The 17,836-nt window shown below is 34.3% G+C and overlaps 1 protein-coding gene across 9 annotated transcripts in view; it reads left to right on the plus strand.

Annotated features, from left to right (window-relative positions):
* sdt (MAGUK p55 family member stardust) overlaps positions 1-16,068 on the plus strand; it is a 190,384-nt gene extending 174,316 nt beyond the window's left edge. For 8 of the 9 annotated variants that reach the window (XM_088260207.1, XM_088260217.1, XM_088260244.1 and 5 more), the window contains 11 exons: positions 2,969-3,180; positions 4,308-4,475; positions 4,973-5,114; positions 6,291-6,388; positions 7,336-7,552; positions 8,962-9,094; positions 9,783-9,946; positions 11,611-11,775; positions 12,600-12,731; positions 13,511-13,692; positions 14,591-16,068. In XM_088260207.1, coding sequence (XP_088116333.1) covers positions 2,969-3,180; positions 4,308-4,475; positions 4,973-5,114; positions 6,291-6,388; positions 7,336-7,552; positions 8,962-9,094; positions 9,783-9,946; positions 11,611-11,775; positions 12,600-12,731; positions 13,511-13,692; positions 14,591-14,773 — 1,796 coding nt within the window. In that variant the 3' untranslated portion in view covers positions 14,774-16,068. The remainder of the gene's footprint in view (positions 1-2,968; positions 3,181-4,307; positions 4,476-4,972; positions 5,115-6,290; positions 6,389-7,335; positions 7,553-8,961; positions 9,095-9,782; positions 9,947-11,610; positions 11,776-12,599; positions 12,732-13,510; positions 13,693-14,590) is intronic. The other variant, XR_015837557.1, reaches the window with a different exon arrangement.
* The last annotated feature ends 1,768 nt before the right edge of the window (positions 16,069-17,836 follow it).

Consider the following 17,836-nt stretch of genomic DNA (forward strand, 5'->3'; position numbering starts at 1 on the left):
GACGCGAGTACGTCTGACACCACAAACAATTCAATAGAACCCAATGGTAGTCTCAAGGTCTCTGTAATTGCAAAATCAGATATGGACGTCCGATGATTGTGATTTGCGGATATCGTGATTACTGTATTTTATAACAACCTCAATCATATAAAAAAAAGAAAAAAAAACAATGGTCATATTTTTTTCAAATATAAATATCGCAGTCGTACAGGAAAAAGTGATCAACTAACAAAACGTAAAATGTTCTATTATATTCTATTATGTTCAGTTTTATTTTTGTCCGCCTCCGTAGTATAATGGTCAGCACGCTCGGCTACCGTTCAGGAGGTCCCGGGTTCGATTCCCAGGGGGGGTCAAATAAATCTAATTGATTTTTTCACTGTAACATTAATTTAATATTACCCTGGACTGGTACCTAAAGTGGAGGGCTGATCACCTTTCCTTCATGTGTAAACGATCAAGATAACACTGCGTTTATATGAAGCAGTGCCCTATGCACGATAAGGGTTTTCTCTTTCTCAAGTACTGCACAATATTTTGAATGTGTTCACAAATCTGGTTTTTGTCCACTTAGGAGTTATGTTTTTTATATCTCTTTGTGAGATATGAATATAAAATTATAACTTGTTGTGAAACATGTATCGTTCTTCCCTTTTACATGAAAGAAGATGGATGTCTGAGCATCCCAGGGCTTACGACCTGGCATTTGGTTGGGTTAAGCGATCACTTTATACACTTGTGTTGTTTTCATCATTCTGCCCATTATTGAACATGCATATTGCATTAATTCTTGTCTTCTCATCCGTAGGGTGAATAATCCAGTGTTCTACATATATATATAATAATAAATTATATTTGAAGTAGTAATAGTTCACTACACACTCGAAATATTGGGAATTTATCTTCTATATTTAACTAAATAACTTACTATCACGCCGCTTCTCCAGGTAACCAGAGAAAATAAACGCTACACCAATCGGTAAACAGTCTGCAAAGACGATTAGGTCAGCTCTCCTCGTCCTCAGGTTGTAGGTCCTTCTATCATGGACAACGTCACCTAGGCCAGTGTTCCGCAAACTGTTTTTGTTCAAGAAACACCTGCCAAATCAAGAAATTTTTGAGGTGCAACAAAGAAAAAACTAAATTTATTTAATATTGATTTACTATAAAAGTTAATATAAAGCGAAAACACATATAACATATTATGTTTAATACGAAATGTGAGCCTGTTTAACTGAGCGCAGGCGATCAAAATTTGGAGCAATTGTTTATAAGGAAAAAAAATTGTTTATAAAAAAAATTAGACTTTTTTCAACGGCACACCAACTAATCACCACAGTACACCAGTGTGCTGCGGCACACACTTTGCGGAACATTGACCTAGGCCATACTAATTTCGGAACGTTACCTTGGACGAACTCGTGTCTTCTCCTTCAATTTGCTCGCCCCTGAAATTCCGCAAACTAACCATGACAGTTTCTGGATCACCGAAATAATCACCTTCTCGGCTGTCCAAATTTAAAACACAGTAAGGGACATTTTTTTGCAGTACGTTTTTTTTGCATTTATGGATTAAGTAGACTCTACTTAGTCCAAAAATGCAAAAAAAACGTACTACAAAAAAATGTCCCTTACTGTGTTTTAAATTTGGACAGCCGTTCTGCGACTGTAGTAATTTTTTAAACACGCATTCTCTTCCATATTGTGACAGCCCTGGTGGTTCGCTCGAGTTGTTACCAGGAATGCATACAGATAAAGAGTAAACTTCAGTATGCAATGTTCCACACTCCATGTGGAATTTACTGGTATTGTTATCTCTTATGATAATCGTGTTTAAACATCATTTACCTCTATATTCGATCCGTTTTTATCGTGAGCGCTATTCGCTCGTTTCACTAACTTTTGTCATATTTCGAAACATTGAACAACATGATTAAGTTCTATCAAAATGTTATTATACACGTTATCTATCCAAAACATTCAGTGGGTCGAATTTCTTCTTCTACTAACTCTTTTCCGCAACCAATCGGCGTAGTGTTTTTTTGTTAAATATATAAATTTAAAATGTTTGTACTTTCTCGTTCATCTTTTAATAAAGAAATATGCATAGTTTTTGCCGTTTTTTTTAACGAATGTATATTAGATATTTTTTGTTTTTTAGAATATAAATTAAAAAAAACATGTTTTTATGCATAGTTATATATTTTTAACTCTTTACCTTTCAATAACTCGTTTCTTTTCTTAACGATATAATTATTTTGAAGAAAATTAAATTTTTGAATGAAATCAATTACGTAAAATGTTTCCTGGATTTAGAGAAAATTAAGCTGCAACTTAACGAATGCTGGGCCTTAATGTAGGAGAGGGTGTCCAATAAAACATTAAAAAAAAGCTAAGCAAGCTAAATAAATACCTACTTCACAAATTCCTTAACATCATTTCATTAATTTTTAATTAATGTTTTACTTAGTAAATACCACTGTTTCTTAAAATCTACTGTGACACGTGTTTCGATGCATTCCGCATCATTTTCAAACACCGTATGTGAAGCTAATCCTTAATTTTAGAGTTGGGTCCTTGGGACGTTGAAGGTTGAAGAGGGGGTAGTAGCTGTTTCTTATTTTTATTTGTTAATTTAATTTTTATTTTTTATTTTTATTTCTTATCAGAGGGAACATAGACAAAAGGGAGGAGGCTTTAGTCATTGTCATAATGAATGAATTTCCATTGTTTCAAAATGTTGCAGTTTATAGCATCATTATCTATTAAATGGTTAGCGAATTCTGAAAAATTATTATTTCTCAAACATAATTCATGTTCCCTGATTCTTGTTTTGAATTTTCTGGTCATACCAATATACGAACTTCCACAGTCGCAGTTTAATTTATATATGCCACTATTGTCTAATATGTTTTCAATATATTCATTTCATTAAATTTGATTTGAATTGTCGTTATCTTGTTTCCAGAATATGGCGAGCTCCAGGCGGCACTGCAGCGACTGCAGCAGACGCTGTCCAACAGCGGCGCGTCGGCGCTCAGCGTGCGCGCGGCGGCGGCGGCGCGGCGCCTCCGCGGCGCCCCGCTCGCCGCCGCGCTGCTACTGCACGCCGCCGCGGCGCGCCGCCAGCGCCCGCTGCCTGCGCCGCTCGACAGGCACGCCGCCAATGCCGCCAAGAATGTGAGCGGATTATGCAATCTTATTCTTTTTATCTTATTCTCTAGCCTTCTCTTTTGGTAGCGACAGGGATATTGAAAGCTTTTAAATATAAATTCACAGTAAAATACAATTTTGTTTGACATTTTTTTTTAATAATATAAAGAAAATATTTGTGTTGTATTATTTACACAAATATTTCAATTTCATACTATTTCTGTGAGCCTAAGCGGCTCATTATTAGAAATAGGTATCAAATTGTGGTAGAGAGAGAGGGTTCGAACCGTGGAACTCTGACTTAAGAGTCCGCGACACTAACCACTGGACCACAAACCGATACTTTTTACGTTCATAAGCGGGAAACCCAGATGAATTGTGATGAATTTAGACACAACAAAAATGTTGTGAATTTAAAATATAATATCTTACCAGAAGAAAAGAGAATAGAAAAAGATTATTGCAAGTATCTTCTCTTCTTCTTCTAACCCTTATCCGCACCTAATGGTGCATAGAGCACTGCATCGTATTGATGCGGTGTTACCTTGATCGTTACTTACATGAAGGCAAGGTGATATTGCAAGTATACGTTCAAAAATTACATTTAGATTACAAACTTCTACACTTATGGTCAAGACATATTTTGTTTCTTTTTTACATACTTTGATATCATAATAAGAATATATGATAATATTTATCACCCAAAATATTATCATTGTTAATTAAATATTTTACTTTAAAATATTTTCCTTGTGTCGGATTGTGGTGTAGTGGTTAGTGTCGCGGAGTCTGAGTTTCTCGGTTCGAACCCACTCTACCACAATTTGATACCTTTTTCTAATAATAAGCTGCTTAGGCCCACAGAAATTGTGTGAAATTGAAGTATTTTTATGAATTATAAAAAAAAAACAATATTTCTCTTTTATTAATAAAAAAAAATCTGTAAAGTGAACACCCTCCCTAAACACCAGCAGAACACTCTATGAGAGAGGTAACATGTTACATACATATATACATATGTATATAATAATTACTCGTATATATGGTATACAGCTAAGCAGCAAGTTTGGCAACACTTCAAAATAATAAAAAATAAGTGAATTTACATTTATCATTCTAAACGTCAAATTAATTTTTCAATGCTGTGTTTTCAGTGTATGGAAGTTCTGGTGAACAGCAGCGCCCCAGCGGCGGCGGAGCTGTGCTCCATCCTGGGTGGAGACTGGTTCGAGGCCCTGCTGTATGCGCACGACCAGGCCGCCACCTTGCTGGACCCGGCCTCCATGTGCAGGCAGCCCAACCCGGAGCCCGTTGTACATAAGGTAACGTATGGCTAATAATGCTGTGTCATTGTCAAGTTGTGAATTGCATAACTTACTTACTTCCAGTACTGTCCAGTATTGAGCAAAGGCCTCCCTCTTGGACTTCCACATTATTGCATAAAGAATGCAACAACCTGCATGTCAAGTTCTTAAGTTAAATCAAATATATTATTTTTAATTTAAGTTTTACTTAGTAAATACCACTATTTCTAACACAATATCTGCGGGAAGGGTAATTTTACCGTTTCACTCGACTGGTGGTGTTGGGTGGGAAGGTTAATTTTACCTTCTCACTCGACTCGTCGTAAATTGCGTGTAAGTTATTTTTACGCATGACTTTTGCGGCACCTTTTGATCTCATATCGATGTACATATATATGTCAACATTTCTATGGATGTTGAAACGGCTTCAATATTGGTATGGAGACAGGAGCCGTGTTGATACACAGAATGTGATAATCATAATTATAATTAACATAATATTTTGAATTTTGCAGAATCACACGGTGCCCAACAACCTGGTCCACAGTGTGGTGATGGATGCGGGACCCCTCACACTGCCCTCGGGAGACCTTCATGATGTGGAGGCGGGAGAACATATTAACATTATCAAAATTGAGAAGACTAATGAACCTTTAGGTAACCATACTTATAGTATTAAATCTCTCTGCATTTTACGTCCAAATCCAATCTGGGTTTCTCTACTTAGGAGTCAAAATAAAAATAAAAATAAAATAAAAATAAAATAAACATTTTATGTCAGAATAAAAAAAAATTGACATCTCAACGCAGGTGAAGAAGAAAACGGGAAGTCTGGGTATTTACAAGGCTTACTTCCTATGATAGGCTGGGGGATCACTTTATACATGTGTAATATTCATCATTCTACCCATGACTGACTGCCGGAGTACTCAATAATAATAATAATAAATCCCTTACCGCACCCCAATGGTGCATAGGGCACTGCTTCATATAAACGCAGTGTTATCTCGATTGATTACACATGAAGGAAAGGTGATCAGCCCTCCACTTCAGGTACGAGTCCAGTGTAATATTGAATAAATATTAGAGTGAAAAAATCACTTGTATTTATTAAACCCCCCTGGGAATCGAACCCGGGACCTCCAGAACGGTAGGCGAGCATGCTGACCATTACACTACGGAGGCGGACAATACTCAATAAATTAAGAATATTATTATAGAACTGTTATATTTTTATTTTATGTTTAAATCATCACGTTTTTCTACAAAGTAAATGACAAATCAATAAATAATATAATTGAAACATGCATATAATGTAAATGTTGAAAAGTAACAGGTTATTGTTATTTTTTTTAATTGCATTATTTTCCTTGCTAATTACATAATGTACATACAAGGGTTGTCAATTCTTAATAATACAATCTTGTTCTCCGTCTTAGCCCTCATTACTGAGGGTTGTAACCTTTGTAGAAGCGATGACTCTTCTCCAGTTATCCCTTGACTGCGCTGCACGTAGCGCTCCAACCACCGAGGTGCCTGCTGCGGCCTTAACTTGATCGATTCATCCTGTGGAGATCTTCCTCTCCCTCTCTTCCCCTCCAGGTTATCTATCACAATCAGTCGTTCCAGGATATCCTCATTGCCACGCGCAACGTGGCCAATAAACTGAAATAATTTAATAACAATTAATAAAAACACAATAATGATAATGAAAAGTAGGTTTGTTAAGTGTTCAGATCACTATGTAATCTGATAAAGCTGAACCGAAGAAGCTGTAAAATTGCGAAGTTAGTGTTAAAAACAAATGTCTCAGTATGTTATTTTGTTTTCCAGGTGCTACTGTTAGGAATGAGGGGGATGCAGTTATTATAGGTAGGGTGGTTAGAGGCGGAGCTGCTGAGAAATCGGGACTGCTTCACGAGGGAGATGAGGTTAGTACTTTGATCTAATTTTCAAGCCAGCCTCTCACCTTCCGAATACAGTAGAACCTCGATTATCCAGATTTTCGATTAACCAGATTGATCAAAATAAAATAAAATATTAAATGAATTATAATGACTCTTAACAACATTATAAAATAAAACTCTAACTTTGTTTTCAACCACTTTTATTTTGAGTACTTTTTTCTATCAGTTTCTTCTTAAAAAAAGAGAAATATTTGTGTTTTTATTATTTACACAAATATTTCAATTTCATACTATTTCTATGAGCCTAAGTGGTTCATTATTAGAAATAGGTATCAAATTGTGGTAGACTGGGTTCGAACCGAGAAACTCTGACTTGAGAGTCCGCGACACTTGCTACGGGACCACAACCCGACACGCACCTTGTCATCTACAGGGATCGATGTGTACTAAATTTTTGATAAGGTACTCGTCGAAACCGGTTGGAAAAAAGTACTAATAATAAAAGTGGTTAAAAACAAAGTTTGAGTTTATTTTATAAAATTTGCCATGAAGTATCAGCAAAAAAAGTTCAAGAAAAAAAAAAATATTCTTATCATTCATCGTTTACGTGTTATATCATTTAAAAACTCTACTTCACGAATACCGGTTTCAGAATAACCATTCCCTCATTTGGTTCACTATAGATTATAGTAAGAATATATTCACTAGAGATTATAGTAGTTAAATAGCTTTATCAAGTGGTTTCCAAAGTGAACAATGAAAGATAAGGAGAGTGTTATATGTATTACTATACCACAATGTTAATAATGCTTTTAAAATACAAAATAAATTATAAATTTGCACAGAGTGAATTGCATCTTTGTGGTTAAATATCATAAATTATATTGCTGTTATGCTGAACAAATACAAATAAATATTAATTTAAAAAAAACTAGATCAAATTGTAACCGCTGATATTTTTGTCTCTGCAGGTGCTAGAAGTGAATGGTATAGAGATGCGCGGCAAGTCAGTGAACGAGGTTTGTGAGCTGCTGGGCAGCATGTCGGGTACGCTCACCTTCCTCGTGGTCCCGGCAGTCCTGGCCGGCACACAGAGGCCGCGCCACCGGGACACCAACGTGCTGCATGTCAAGGCACACTTCGACTACGACCCGGAGGAAGATATTTACATCCCGTGTAGAGAATTAGGTAAGAACGATCGAACTGGTAGAGTGCTGAGAATCTATATATCAATTCTGTTATAATTTGCCAAAAGTGTCGATATATTGAAGATGATGCCAGTGTATTTTGACAGTCAACTGGGACTTTCTTAACCACTCATGTTTTTTCATAAAAGTAAAACTAAAAATATCAAATTATTTTATTTTACATTTATAAAGATATCACATAATTTAAAAGTTGTCCAGTTCAAAAAACAAAACAGAAGCATTCTTTTTCAAACTTATCCTTGTATAAAAATAGGGAACATGAATTATGTTTGAGAAATAATAATTTTTCGGAATTCGCTAACCATTTAATATATAATGATCACAAATTTAACCACAATAACGTAGAAATCCTAAAAATAATTAATACGAAAAGCCATAAACTGCAACATTTTAAAACAATAGAAATTCATAAAAATATAAATAACAATAAACCCATAATTAACAATATGACAATGACTAAAGCCTCCCCCCTAGTGTCTTTGTTCCAACTGATAAGAAATAGAAATAAAAAATAAAAAATAAATAAATAAATAAAAATAAGAAACAGCTACTACCCCCTCTTCAACCTTCAAAGTCCCAAGGACCCAACTCTAAAATTTAGAATTAGCTTCACATACAGTGTTTGAAAATGATGCGGAATGCATCGAAACACGTGTCACAGTAGATTTTAAGAAATAGTGGTACTTACTAAGTAAAACATTAATTAAAAATGGATAGATTTTACCACAAAGTGACTACCGAATCAATTAATGAAATTAAATAAAAGAAGTCTTACCATACTAATCAATTATTTTTTTTTTAATAATGGATAAATTTTTTTTAATTTATGGAAGAATTTCCAATAAATACTAATAATAAATATTAAGTGGCATCTGAAGAGCTCAGTTCGGTTGTTCATCTTGTGCAATTCAAACAAGTGGAAACACGCAAGCAGTGCTCGGTTGACACAATATAGCACATGCTCTGTTCCCAAACATTGCTCGTTCAAGAGCATGAAGTGGTCAAGTTCCAATTCTCCTATAATATTCATAAATTTAACAAATTTTTTGTGAAAAAAACAGATTTTTTTTGTAACAACCTATAATTTTCACCCTTACAATGTCCAATAGTGATGTCGAAAGCGATTGTCAAATATCATATGAAAATGTTTTGTTTTACTCAAAGTAGTGATTGTGATGATGAATTTAAAATGTTTACCAATCGGTGAAATTGTGAACACTCAAGACTAATCCTTCATATAAATTAATTACTCAATTGAAGCCTTCTCAATGGATGTGTTGCCTTATGCATTTTCTGGGGTATAGGGCAAAACAGGAATCAAAGAAGAAGAAAAAATAATTAAGAGTTTATGTTTATATGTATATTAAAATAGTATTTTATGTATTCCAGGTATAAGTTTCCAGAAAGGCGATGTCTTGCATGTGATAAGTAGGGAAGATCCCAATTGGTGGCAGGCCTTCCGGGAAGGAGAGGAAGACCAAACCCTGGCTGGGCTGATACCGAGTCAAGCATTCCAACACCAGTAAGTCATATTGTTGCTCTAAATTATTATATATGATACTAGCTGTAGCCAGCCAGGGATCGCTGTGGCTCAGTCTGATTAAATAGAATGTTAATAGAAAGCACATATGTCTAATGATTCATTTTACAATACTTATAATAATACAAAACAAGAATGCAATAAAAATGATAGTGAAAGCAGTGTTGAGAAGTACGCTGGCCGCCATGAGCAACACTTAGTATTGCATGTTTTGCTATTACGTTCAACAAATGGCTCTGTCTTTGCAGTAAAAAGCTTGTTTTTACCTGCTACAGGTAAAAACACCAGTCACAGGTATAAAACATATTAAATAAAGCTTTAAAAACATGAGCGTATTTGTCAAAATTTCAAAGCAATTGGTGAATAGCTTTAGGAGATTTGAAATTTCGAACAAACTTACATTTGGAATTATCGTATTGTATTTGTTTGGCATAGTGTGAGTCATTACTATACAAAATACACAATTCTGCAAGCATGGATGTAATCAACTGTTTTCAATGATCAGTTCTATTCATATTCTATTTAATTTTTTTAAGAAAAATTAATGAGATGACTGATTCATTTATCAATTATCTTATCGCTTTAGGGTTTGCAGGAGGAGTTCATTCATTGTCTGATGAGTAGACGTAATAGTAGAAAGCTCTTGACATTTGTTATTTGTTATTTCCAGGAGAGAGTCAATGAAATTAACATTGGCTGGAGAAGCAGCGGCTAGGGACAAACCCCGGAAAGGAGGGACCTTATTATGTGCCAGGAAACCACCCCGTAAGAAGAAGACCAAGAAGGCTTCCAGTGAAGCAGGATACCCCCTCTATGCCACCACAGGACCTGATGGTAAGCTCTACTAACACATATGTTCACTATGACTTTGGTTTTTTCATCAACCCAAACCCTGATAAGTATACTAACAAGGGTTGTATATTAATTACAAGTAACCTAATCACTAGTAACTGCAAACCCAACTTCGATCTATACAATGTTTGTTGGTGTCTCGTGCTGTACTGAAGGTAGGTAAATAGAACGCTTATGAGTGTCTTCCGCTTTCTACCAACAATATGTTAAAGATGCTTTTAAGCATTTCCCGCAAACTTGGACAGACATAAAATGTATTTAAAAAAAAAAATTATGAAACTAGTAAGAATTTCAAAATGAAAATTTCAGAGATATTTCGTAGTCGTACAGGAGAAAGTGACCAACTAACAAAACGTAAAATGTTCAGGAGGGCTATTTAAGTCACTTTTGCTTGGCAAGAAAATAAACATCAATGCAGTTAGTCATTTTTAATAAGTCAATATATATATATAATATTTCTAAGTTTAAAATCCTTTGGGATTTTTTCAGGACAATATTAAGCTAGTAAGATATCAAACAGTCAATGATCACGTTTTTGTAAAAAATGCACTTGGTCACTTTCTCCTGTATGACTACGATTTCTTTATAACCTGAAAATTTTTAATATAACATTTTTTTGTACATTTTCAATTTTTTTCCCCAAATTTTGGGCTACATGTTATTTTTTCTAGTTGATAATATCCTTCTAATGCCATCTGTGGACAATGTCTTAATGTAATACGCTCTAACTGATCTTTTTTATATTTGAAGATTCATATATGAGCCGTCAGTGTTTCTCAAAGACTCGAATATGCTGAATGCATTAAAACACATGCCACAATAGATATTAAGAAATAGTGGTTTTTACCAATTTTAATACAAATTAATAGATATAACCACAAAGTTACTGCTCAATGAAATCAACAAACCATTGTTAAACAGTTTGCTCTTTTAAAATTGTAAACCTAGTAATCTGAAAATCAGCAGTATCTTATCTAACACCAGTCAATGTACTATCTTTTGGATAAAATTGTACATTATTATTGTTTAATTTTCGTAAATGGATATATCTATGTTCTTATTATATACACAAATATTTAAATTTCATTACAGTTTTGTAGGGCTGTAATTAAAAAATTAGAATCAAGTTATAATAGAGAGAACTTGAACCTATTAACTCTAGAACCTTGGGACCACAATTTAACTATCATTACTAAAAATATTTCATGCAGTTCCATCCTAGGGATTAGTTAGCCTTGCATCTCTTTCTCCACTTCGCTTGGTCTTCAGCTATCCTCTTCAGCCCTGTTTAGGAAGCACAGCCATATTTGGTCCAAATATTCCCGGCAAAGATGCCCTGTGCCAATCGATCCTTTAATCATAATTTCTTCTTCTTCATGAGCCCTCTGTCCTCCACTGCTAGATATAGGCCTCTTCCATATCCTTCCATTTCCTTCAGTCGGTTGCTGTTTACTGACAGTTTCTACCCCCTACAACGAATATGTCGTTGGACCATCTCTCTTGCGACACCTCTTTTGTTCTCCCAAGGTCTCCATCTTAAATATTTTGGGGTCTATCTTGTGGGGTCCTGTCTTGCGATATGTCATAATCATAACTAGTTATCAATTATACTTTTTTAATAATTGTTCATTCTCTTTCGTTTTCAGAGTATGACAGTGAAGAGATATTAACATATGAAGAAGTCGGATTATACTACCCGAGAGCATCTCACAAGAGGCCAATAGTCCTGATTGGTCCACCTAACATCGGCCGGCACGAGCTGAGGCAGAGATTAATGGAAGACAGCCAAAGATTTGCAGCAGCCATCCCTCGTAAGTTTCCAATCAAATTACGTCTTTGTGTTAGATATTAACTTGTCATTTCCAAGTACTAATTAGACATATTAGAGACAGTATGCATTTTTCATGGTTTAAAAATATAACCCATAAATTATAGTCGTAGTTATCTTTTAAATTTGCCTTTTTAAAAGTATAAATCTCGATTTTCATACAGAAAATACATACATTTCTTTTAAAAGTGAAATTTATGTAGGTATTTCGAGCGCAGAAGCTAATATTAAAAAAAAAATAGGTTCTTATTTTTAGGAATTTCAGAAGGGCCTCACGTAAGGGTTATTTGTATTTGAGAGAGCATAATATAGGATTGTTACATTTTTATGATTATACTAAATTATGAGAGGGATAAAATAATATTTTTCTTGAAAGAGTGTTTTTATTATATTTAGAATGACGTTAGTTATGGTTTTTGAGTTTGAGCTTGTTACATATATTGTTTTATGTTATGTTTTAATATACATATCGTAGTCATACAGGAGAAAGTGACCAAATACATTTTTTACAAAAACCTGATCATTGACTACTTGATATCTTACTAGCTTAATATTGGCCTGAAAAAATCCCAAAGGATTTTACACTTGGAAGTATAATATATTGACTTGTTAAAAATGACTAACTGCATTAATGTTTATTTTCTTGCCAAGCAAAAGTGACTTAAATGGCCCTCCTGAACATTTTACGTTTTGTTAATTGGTCATTTTCTCCTGTATGACTACGATATATTCATAGATAATGTTTCTACCAGAATTTGAAATATTTTTTTTAAAATGCTAATCTTTAATGATTTTTTAATCTTACAGATACATCAAGACCAAGAAAAGAAAATGAAGTAGCCGGTCAGGATTATCATTTCATATCCCGAACACAATTCGAAGCTGACATACTCAATAGGAAATTTGTAGAACACGGAGAGTATGAAAAAGCTTACTATGGTAACTATCAATATTAATTTCAAATTTAAACAATTTAAAATACTACCTAATCATCACGGTGCTTCTCATCAAAATATCTTTGCAAACAATCTTCGCTTCTTCCTCATTTATGCATCTCCCCATACATACTCCTGTTTTTTCCGACTCCTGACTTGACCACTTTCAAGTATTTTAAATACAAGATGTTAAGTTTTTCTTGGTCTTTCTCTTCTTCTTTACCAACTACACTAGCCTTGTAAATTGCTTTTACTTTTCTTTCTTTGCTCATCAAATTCACAAGCACAAACCACTTCAACAAACCATTTTTAATTTTAACAATAATGCTTATCTCACCATATAAAAATAATGTACGACAGATGTTCAAATGGTAATATATATCACCATTCGAACATCTATCATATATGATCATTTCACTGCACTTAAACTAACTAACTAACCATCACGCCGCTTCTCCGCAGGGTTAGGCAGAGAGAATCGAACGCCACACCACTCTGTCTTTGCAAACATTCTTCGCCTCTTCTACATTCATTCACGATTATTACGGTTCTGACCCGGCTGCTTTCAAGTATTTGACATACCTGATTGTGCCAAGTTTTCCTCGGTCTTCCTCTGCTTCTTACATTCTTTCACTGCACTTTTGTCTAATAATTATGTGAAACGTAATTGTGTTGCATGCCAATATGCGACAACTCTTTATAATTGCACCAGATAAAATACAAGTTTCTATTTGTAGTTTAAACTACAGCAGTATTATAACTATGAATGTTGTTTTGTTGCAGGAACGTCACTAGAAGCAATAAGAACGGTAGTGAATTCTGGCAAGATTTGCGTCCTTAACCTCCATCCGCAGTCCCTCAAGTTACTCCGGAACTCCGACCTGAAGCCTTACACAGTTCTAGTAGCTCCGCCCAGCCTAGAGAAACTAAGACAGAAGAAACTGAGGAATGGAGAAGCATATAAAGTAAGGAATACGTCATACATCTAACTCCATCTGAGATGACCTCAGAGTTCTCGGTTGCGATTCCCAGGCTGTCAAAATAAAGGATTTTTCATTCTTACTTTATTTTAAACTGTTTTAGTGATGAGATTTTTCTTAAAATTACTTATTTTTTTAAAAATTTTGTGGGCATCCTAAGGGCGAAATCAATACGTCTTTACAAAGAATGTATTTCTATTTATCAAGTAAAATATGTTAAATTTATCTATTTTTAATATTATTGATGAATCAGAACTTTAAAAACAAGTACGCTGTGACACAATTTCACAGCTCGATCGTTAAAATACACTGTTGTTATTGTAGCTAAGGTATATCAACGGCCGCGTTTTTGGCAAAGTATACCATAGTCGATATATAGATTCTTAGCACTCGGTTAAATCTGTACTCTTTCGATATACGTTTTTAGGACAATTATTTTTTACTGATAAAATAAGCAAATATTTAAATTTCACACTATTTTCATAGGCTTTAAAATAGAAATCAAATTGTAGTACATACATAGTGGGTTTTAACCAAAAAACTCAGACTCTAAAAAAAAAACTGACTCATAGTCAGCGACACTAACTATGTGACCACAACCCGACTACTTTATATTTCTGATTAAAGTTTTTTTTATCCCACAATGCTTCTACTTTTAGAGGCTTGTCTGCGGGTAGGAAAGTAAGGATAGGGAAGGTTAATATGTGAGAAATACATCACAAACACCTAGACCAATTGTAAATAAATCTTTCTAGAATTTATTTTGCAATGGCAAGATTCAAACCTGCTATGTCGAGCATCTACCCAACTATGCCACGGTGCCTGTCCATTTGTACATTTTTACACTGCAATTTTACATTACATTTTTATTCTGTTTTCGCAGGAAGAAGAGTTGAAAGAGATCATTGCAACAGCTCGAGATATGGAACTTCGCTGGGGCCACTTATTCGATATGATCATCATCAACAATGACACCCAACGTGCCTACACGCAGCTGTTGGCCGAAATCAACAGTCTGGAGAGAGAGCCGCAGTGGGTACCCGCTCACTGGTTGAAGCACACCTAGCGCCGCTTCTCTCTCCCCTCTCCCCTTGTGACAAAGGGCCCGTGTCACGATCTCACGGTCCAGCAGCGTCTGGAGCGCGAGCGATAGGGTGACACGCGGCGCTGTTACTATGTGAGGGTGCATCGCCGAGTGTAGATTGGACACTAAACATTACAAATTGGAATATGGAACGCCAACCGAGTGACTGGAACACTAAAAGTGTATAAAGTTTTTGACTAATTACCTTCATTCTAGATTTAAGTGAAATGAATGCTTCGGTTAGTATTTTACTTGCGTACTGATATTTTACTGATCCACGGTGAGGTGCCTGTTAGGGTTGCACTCCGGCTGCGGAAGCACCCTTAGGACAATAAAGGATGCTGTCGAAGGGCAAGGGGCAACTGGCCGCCCGCTTCGAGGGAAAAGTAACGATAATATGCAATACATTCGGACCATTTCTCGTTAAATGTTTTAATTTAGTGCGCAGTTCTGTCCCACCGGCGGGTGGGCTAAGATTATAGTACCTACGCATGTTGGAATAGGGTTTACTTTACCTCGGCAGTTGATAGTTCCGGTGTCTAGAGAACTGGTAGTAATCAAGCGCGCTATATTTAGGGCTCACACTATCCATAGAGAAGCTGTTACGATACTTAGTCTCTTGTTGAGAGAATTTACACAATTTACTCTCCTTTTTTCACTTTATCCACGTCATAGAGTTTTAATGAATCTAAATATGAAGTTTACTAATTATCATGTTCAAGGTATTACTCAGAGTTTGCATTTCCCAAAGTATTTCACCTTACTACCTACATATGTACATGTTGACCCCTCCCACGTATAGTCTTGTCAGCAACATGACAATAACATCACTGTGCTTTAGTTCCAAAGATCAAAAAAATATGTAAATAACTAACTTCTTCTTCACAGGGATAAGCACAGAGAATAAAGCATCACACCGATCTGTCCTTCAAACAATCTTTACCTCTTCTACATTCATGGATCTCCTCATACATACCCTCCGATTATTCTGACTTAGAAAGATTTTAACATATTTTTTCCAGTGCATTTACAATAAGTTGTTATCATGTATTTGCATGCAAGAAAAAGAATAATTACCTTTTCATAATACAACATAATTACTTTCATAATTATCAGACAAATGTACAGCAAAACAATGTACGATAGATGTTGGAATGCTGAAATAAGAAAAAAAAAACGCAAGGCTGAGATAAACATTATCGATAAAATTAAGAAAGATGCATTGAGATGATTTTGACATCTGGAACGAATGAGTGAGAAAAGAAAAGTAAAACAAATTTACGAGGCAAAAAAGGAAAAAAAAGTATTAGGGTCAGGGAAGAATTGGCGGGTATGTACGTGGAAATCCATGAATAAGGAAGATGCGAAAATTGTTTGCAAAGACAGATTGGTGTGGTGTTCTATTCTCTCTGCCTACCCCTTTGAGGAAGTGGCGTGATGGTTGGTTAGTTTTGTTTGATACACTTAACTTAAAAAAATCCTTAAATGAGAAAAAAAGAAGGCGATAATAATAAAGTAGAAGAAAACATATGGGCAATATGTTGCTGTCTATAATCTTAAAGTCTTTTGAAGAGATAAGAGTAAGCTTGTATGGACGAAACGGCTTACGATACAATACGTAGGAGGAGTCGATATATATATGTTATTCTATAGAGAGATATCCCCCTAGGGGCGGGTTACATAGACACACAATATTTGGTGTTCACTAGCTGACTACTCCAGGCATATTGAGAATAGATATTTTATTAAATTAACTTTTTAGGGATGTTTGTTTTAGATTATATATTTTATTTTAATCTGTATCAAATTTTATTTGAATCGTGTTGTTTCTTGTTTATTTAGCACAGCACCTTCATCGTGTATAGATAGAATAATAATCATTTGCCACGCAGAACAAGAAATAATCATTTTCTTTTCTTATCACGTATCGGAAGAACTTGTACTCTTACAATGTGGTACCATATTATAGACTTTATATTATAAATTTATATTTCTAATACAGTTCTAGCTTTATTTGAATACATTTTAGTAAACTGACTTAATAAAATGTGTCATAAAAATGAGATAATTAGAAATATATTCATATGTATATAACATTTACATATTAGATTTACACATTTATCTTATGTTTGTATATTTGCTTTTATTTATTTTTACATTATATATATTATATACATCACAATTTTTTGTGTTTAGAAACTAACGAGATTCGTCCTCTCTCACTTCCCTTAGTTATAAAAAAATATTAAATATTAATTATACCATTCTTGTATAAATTATTATTAAACAGTCATATTTCTGTTTAAATTATATCATTGCAATGAAAAGTAATCAACTATAATTACTCTGAAATCAAAATTAAACTACAACTAGTATGTGACTCGTTGATATAAATAATTATATATTTCAATTTTGAAAAAAAAATTATGTTGTAATCAATTTGGCAATAAATATTCTGCATTTAAAAATAAAATAATATCGTTGTTTAGTGGATTTTTATCAAATAATTTATTTTATTTACTTATGTTACGTCAAAAAACACTGTTGATCACTGTTGGCCATTTTGACGCTACTGATTAAATAAATGCAAAACTTAATTTTTTCGCATGTATGATTCTCAATAATTATTGTTCTAAGCACTGTATCACTGTTATTATGTTCTTCAAATGATGTATCCTGATGCACGTTTAATGCACATTTATATTATGTATAATTTTATTCAGAATCCATCTTCCATTAATGTAATCTTATTGTGCCAAGTGTTGTTCAAACATTGTGACATTTCTAAATTTGTAGACTGCTCTGTAAATTCTAATATGAACAATTTCCAGGAAATTTTATTAAACAAAACTAAACAAATTAATCAAATGAAATTTCTGGATCCATTTAAAATGTATATCATTCATGAATAAGTTTTACAGTGGAAACTTGATAATTCGTCATGCGCGCGACATGAGAGGTGATGAATTATAAAAGATTATAGATCATAAAATAAGTCGGGAAAATAGGAAAAAGAAATATGTTACATATCTTTTGTACTCCATT

This window comes from Brachycentrus maculatus, unplaced genomic scaffold, assembly GCF_059751285.1.
Source record: "Brachycentrus maculatus isolate JH-2025_06_01 unplaced genomic scaffold, ASM5975128v1 h1tg000007l, whole genome shotgun sequence".
NCBI lineage: Eukaryota > Metazoa > Arthropoda > Insecta > Trichoptera > Brachycentridae > Brachycentrus > Brachycentrus maculatus.